The sequence below is a fragment of the Phaethon lepturus genome, unplaced genomic scaffold (genome assembly GCF_000687285.1).
Source record: "Phaethon lepturus isolate BGI_N335 unplaced genomic scaffold, ASM68728v1 scaffold52086, whole genome shotgun sequence".
In the NCBI taxonomy this organism is placed as follows: domain Eukaryota; kingdom Metazoa; phylum Chordata; class Aves; order Phaethontiformes; family Phaethontidae; genus Phaethon; species Phaethon lepturus.
Window position 1 is genome coordinate 4,652 of NW_010545103.1, and position 5,074 is coordinate 9,725.

At 45.7% G+C, this 5,074-nt stretch overlaps 1 protein-coding gene across 1 annotated transcript; it reads right to left on the reverse strand.

Moving 5' to 3' along the window:
* Positions 1–3,790: 3,790 nt before the first annotated feature.
* On the reverse strand, positions 3,791–5,068 carry GADD45G (growth arrest and DNA-damage-inducible, gamma; the record flags this gene model as incomplete). Its single annotated transcript, XM_010288854.1, has 2 exons — positions 3,791–4,461; positions 4,853–5,068. Coding segments are annotated over 2 exons (327 nt in total), but the record flags the coding sequence as incomplete, so codon positions are not given.
* Between the last annotated feature and the right edge of the window lie 6 nt (positions 5,069–5,074).

Genomic DNA, 5,074 nt, shown 5'->3' on the forward strand with positions numbered 1-5,074 from the left:
TGAGAAACTGTCTTCATAAAAACCTGTAGAAAAAATGGTGAGGCACACGTACTGTCTGTACAGCTCCATCCCTCCGCCAGACTTGGTTTCTGCCACTGCTGCTTTACAATGAATGAGGTCCCGTGGATGCATAGTCGTCAGCACAGCTGCCCACAATGTGTGTCCCTGCAAGGAACACAGTATTCACACATGCTTCTCCACACATCCCTCCTGCTCACACATGTGATGACATTTGCTTCCACTAGAAATACACTGGCTGTACACTTGCCATGGTTTAACCTGGGCACACGCTGCTCTTCCCTCCTGACGACACGGCATCTGAGACCCAGAGTTAATAGATTTGCTGACATGAGCCAGGTCTCTCTTATGTGCCAGACAGTGGTGCTACGGCATGTTTCTGCCACTAGTGCTTTTGCAAAGATTGTTTCCTTGCAGAACATAGCGTTAATTCAAACAGCCTCCACCTGCGACTAGAACTCCACCAGCCTGCAGAACTCTTAAGGCTGCAAAGAGGGCATGTTGGTGCTCCTTCTCTGAGCATCCACTGCTATAAAGGCTGTTTGAGGACGTCGTCTAGCATATGCTCAGATGCTATGCAAAGATTATTCTGTGCAGAAGTTCACCTGCCTCTTTCTAATAAACTTATTATCCTCCTTTTCATATTTGCTACTCAACAGCGAAGACAAAGCATTGTTTACAACAACTGTGTCCTGTGTGCAAGGTTATGCATATACATATATCCTGACAAGACGATAAGGCAGTTAACATAGCATGTACTAAAAGAATCAGGTATCTAAAGAGAAGATCACCATCAATAACCACAAGAGAGAAAAGTGAAGAGATGCACAGAAGTGTAACAGGAAGAGAACCGCATTAAGAGAAGGAAACAGCATATGAGGGGAAATTCCTGCCAGTCAGCACTATTAGATGGTGAAATAGATATCCGGGCAGAGAAACGTAAACCCGTTGCTCAAAAAATTTTAAATGAAACTTTATACATCGCTGCATAAAAAAAAAAGTACTTAGAATATAGAGAGCACCGCACAAATGTCTACGATTACAATATTTAAATACGCAGTTCTGATCACCTAGTGGCACACAAGCTAAGGGCTTGGTGGAAAGCAGACCTTCAGAAGGAGAGCCAGAAGCACCACCGCTCTGTGGCTCTACTCCGTGTCCCGCACCCCCTGCTGAGTCACTAGGCTGGCTCATGTCCTGGAGAACCACCTTTGTTGTTAATTACCATTAACCTCAATCTTCTCCCCACAGCCCTCTGATGTGTCCCACCGTGGCACAAAGCAAGCCAGCCTGTGAAGACCACGCAGCAGGGCTGGGTGTAGGCTCCACGGCAGAGCTCCCAGCAGACCTCACCAGCCCTGCAAACCTGTACAGCCCCTGTCCCAGGCACTCCTGTTTCCCGGGAAGGTGAGGTATGCCGGGCACATTGCTCCCAGACACAAGAGGATACTGTCCCTGCCCTCCAGATCCCCCAGGTACCAGGCAAAACACCCTGGGCATCTGATGAGCCAACCAATATCTCCCAACCAGTTGTCCCCACCACAGCCAGCAATACCCAAGTCTACTATACACTTTAACAGCTGTATAGCTGCTCCTTGCACAGTTACACATCTGATCAGATAAAGGTGGAGTCTACTTGTATCAGTAAATACCAGCTGCTGAATTTTTGCTACATTAAGTAGTGTTGATCATTACCGATACTTGCAGCGGCACATAACTTGCAAGTCGCAGCTGCCTTTAGTTGCAATGCCTTATTAATAACATTTGCAGGTGAACTCAGTTTAATATGATTCGCATTACAGTGGATCTGCATTGAGCCAGAAGGGGTTTCGGGAGAATTGTATGGGTCACTAAAGTAAGAAATTGTGTACCTCCCCTGAGGCACTGCTTACAGCTTCGCAAAACTAACTGGGGCGGCGAAGGTCAGCCTCCCGTCTTCTAAGGGACTAGAGGCAACGTCCTCACAAGGGTGTTTTTATGTTGCCTCATTAATTTAATTGTTTGCTGCATAATATATTTCTTCCATAAAAGCTGGAAAATTAAACTTCCTACCAGGTACAACAAACTATCCATGCCTACTGTCTCAGCTAACAAATTGATCGCACTTCTTCTCTGCTGTACTTTAATTGTATATGCAACTGTATACGTAATTGTATATGTGCTTGAGAACTTCCTTCGATCTTCTCAGGCTTTTGTTTAAACCACTCAAGGTTGTAAAGTACTGCTTTCACTTTACATAAAAGTTGATTTCAGGACAGTTCGCTTTAATCTGTTCTTGGCTCCGAGTACTGATGAGGCCCCAAGCAAAGAACAGAAATATGTTTCTCAGCTGTAACACCATTGAAGAAACCTGCATTTGCTAAGGGAAAAATAGAAAAACGTATAATAAAGCAACCAGACTTGATATTTTCTATCTATCAAGGAAATTGCCTTAAAGGCAGTTTCTGTTATCACAGCTGCCAAAGCTGTTTATTCTCTTAGCTCCTCCGTGTGACTTTTCTCAGAGTCCTAGGGCAGACAGCAGTTGAGGAGTGCGGGTTAAGTACAAAAACAGGCTGCGTGGCAACTCCCGTAACTGAAGCGCAAGGAGGAATACATACTTGCGGCGGCCCGAGGCCCCTACAGTTTTTGCTTCAGCCTGAACTCTGGTTATGCTGCCATCCCAACAGCCCCTCAGGACACAGCCACAAAGGCCAAGCAGTGCTAGATACCTCCTGTACAAGGGAGCGTATTCCCGGAATGCTGGATCTGCATTTGAACTTCCCTTATCAGGAACAATGAAACCGAGAGCAAGCAGCTTCCCAGAAACCACAACTGTTCGAGATACCCTGTGTCGAAGTGACCACTTTTCAGCAAGTGCTACTGTCAATCACTGCAAGCCAGCCTAGAGGAAATGTAATTGTGATAACTGAGTATTTTTAGTGTCTATACAGGAAGTGAGTCGTTTGGCTTTCTTGCTCTCTGAAGAAGGGATCATTACTATGCCAATTTAACATCAAGCCCCAGAGAACACATATAGATCATGCACAGAAATGGGGTGGTATTTTCCCTTTTAACATAAGGTCAAATCAGCCTGCCCATATTAACTTTCTGTGACAGGATCTCTAAAAAAGGCCACACCATCTTTACATTGTTTTGGACTTAATTTGGTGTTGTCATGCAATTAGGTTTTGCAAAAGTGGCTTCTGGAGTGACAGCTTTTATTGTTACAGCATATGGCAATCAGAGAGCAGCTTGTGGCAGATGCAATGTTTATTCACTATTAGCTACTTTTAGATTTAACAATGTCATTATAATCAAAGCAAATGTTAGATGTATTTGACATCTAAGGAGTTCTGCAGCCCCCCCATCATGTTTAAACTGCTTCTGTCAAGTGGGAACACTGCAGCTCTGAATGAGTCTTACTAAGTCATATTTAAGAATTAATGATGCAATTTTCTGGAGGTCTGTATTCCAAGAAAATCTGTTTCTAACATGTATTGTGTTCCTCTAGCAGACTACAAAGACCACCTATTACAATAAGCAAGCTCATTAAGCATGCAGCTCCTTAGTCTTGCAAGCTGTTGCGATAAGCAGCTGTTGCAAGAGGGTGAAAGGTTGAATTATCAACTTAGGCAGCACAGCTCTTCACACAAGCTGGCCCAGGAGAGAAAGTATTTGAGCAATAGCTCCATTACTGTGGAATATACCTTTGAGTACAGCACACTAGCAAAACATCAGTGGTATTTCAGTGACATGCTTCCCCACCCAGTAAGCAAGACACTCCTAGACATTAATTGTCAAAAATTTATTATGAAAGCTTCAACAGCAGCAAATATTTCAATAAAAATTATTGCATTATTAAACCAGTTCCGCAGAGTGACCCAAGAGGCCTGTTGAAGTCTGTCCACTTTGGAGTCTCTGTATTTGTCTTAGTAATCAGTCCCTAGTAGTCCATCAAATGTTCAAACTTTCTTCTGTGTTTTGTAGACAGCACCAACAGTTCAGTTACAGTACTCTGTCCAGTCCTCCTGGAAAGTTTTGGCCCACTTTCCTCAACTTTCTCTCTGCCTTCTGAAACAGCTCCACTTGACCAGGAATCTTGCAATACTTCTTTCAGTCCCATGGTGTATGTCAGCCTCTCCACGGTTGCAGTCTACCAAGGCTCACTGGTGAGGCGAGCTGTTCTTTCTCCTCCATAAGAGCCCACTGCATGCCAGTCTGAGTGACTTTAATCCAGTCTCTTGACCAGGCTAATCCATGGAATCAGCAGCTTGTTGCACACTTCGGTGAGCCCACTCCACATTGAGAATGCAACAAAGGTTTCAGCCTCCCCAATGCACTGGGTCACCATCACTCAGGCAGGGTGATAGTTGGCACCCAGTCATTGATATTTCGGCTCTCTTCACAAAATGAGTTCAATTTTTCTAGAGCTGGGTCCTTCCAGCCATCTTCATTCGGGTTCTGCCAGAAAGAAAAAAGTTGCACACCATGAGCACTGCCTGCCAGCTGAAGTCATCACAATATTTACAGAAGCATTAGCTTAGGAAGCAAGGCATTCTTACATGGTTTCTGTCCCAACACAGACAACACGGGAAGCAGAAATGTTACCCTTGTGGCCAACAAAGGAAATCCACAGTTACAAGAAGCATAGCCTACTACTCAGCTGACTTGCTGAACACTGCTGAACAGTGTACACCAAGTCCCCTTTCTCTGCCCAGAAGAGGATGTGACTACCAGTGGGAGCTGAGAACACCCCAGAAGGCTCTAACAGTCCCATGTAGAGGCCAGTGGCACAAGCACAGCCCCAGAGGTCAGCGCCCCAAACACCACTGGCCTCCTGCAGGACACCCACCGTGATGAGGATGCAGTGGAGGTCTCGCGGCTCCCCAGATTCCTCGCTGGGCCCCACGATAGCAGCCAGCTTGGCCACGTCGTTCACCCGCACGATGTCAATGTCATTCTCACAGCAGAAGGCCTGGATCAGGGTGAAGTGGATCTGCAGGGCAATGTCCCCCTCATCCTCCTCGTCGGTGGCCAGCACGCAGAAAGCGACGTTGTCGGGATCACTGCAAGA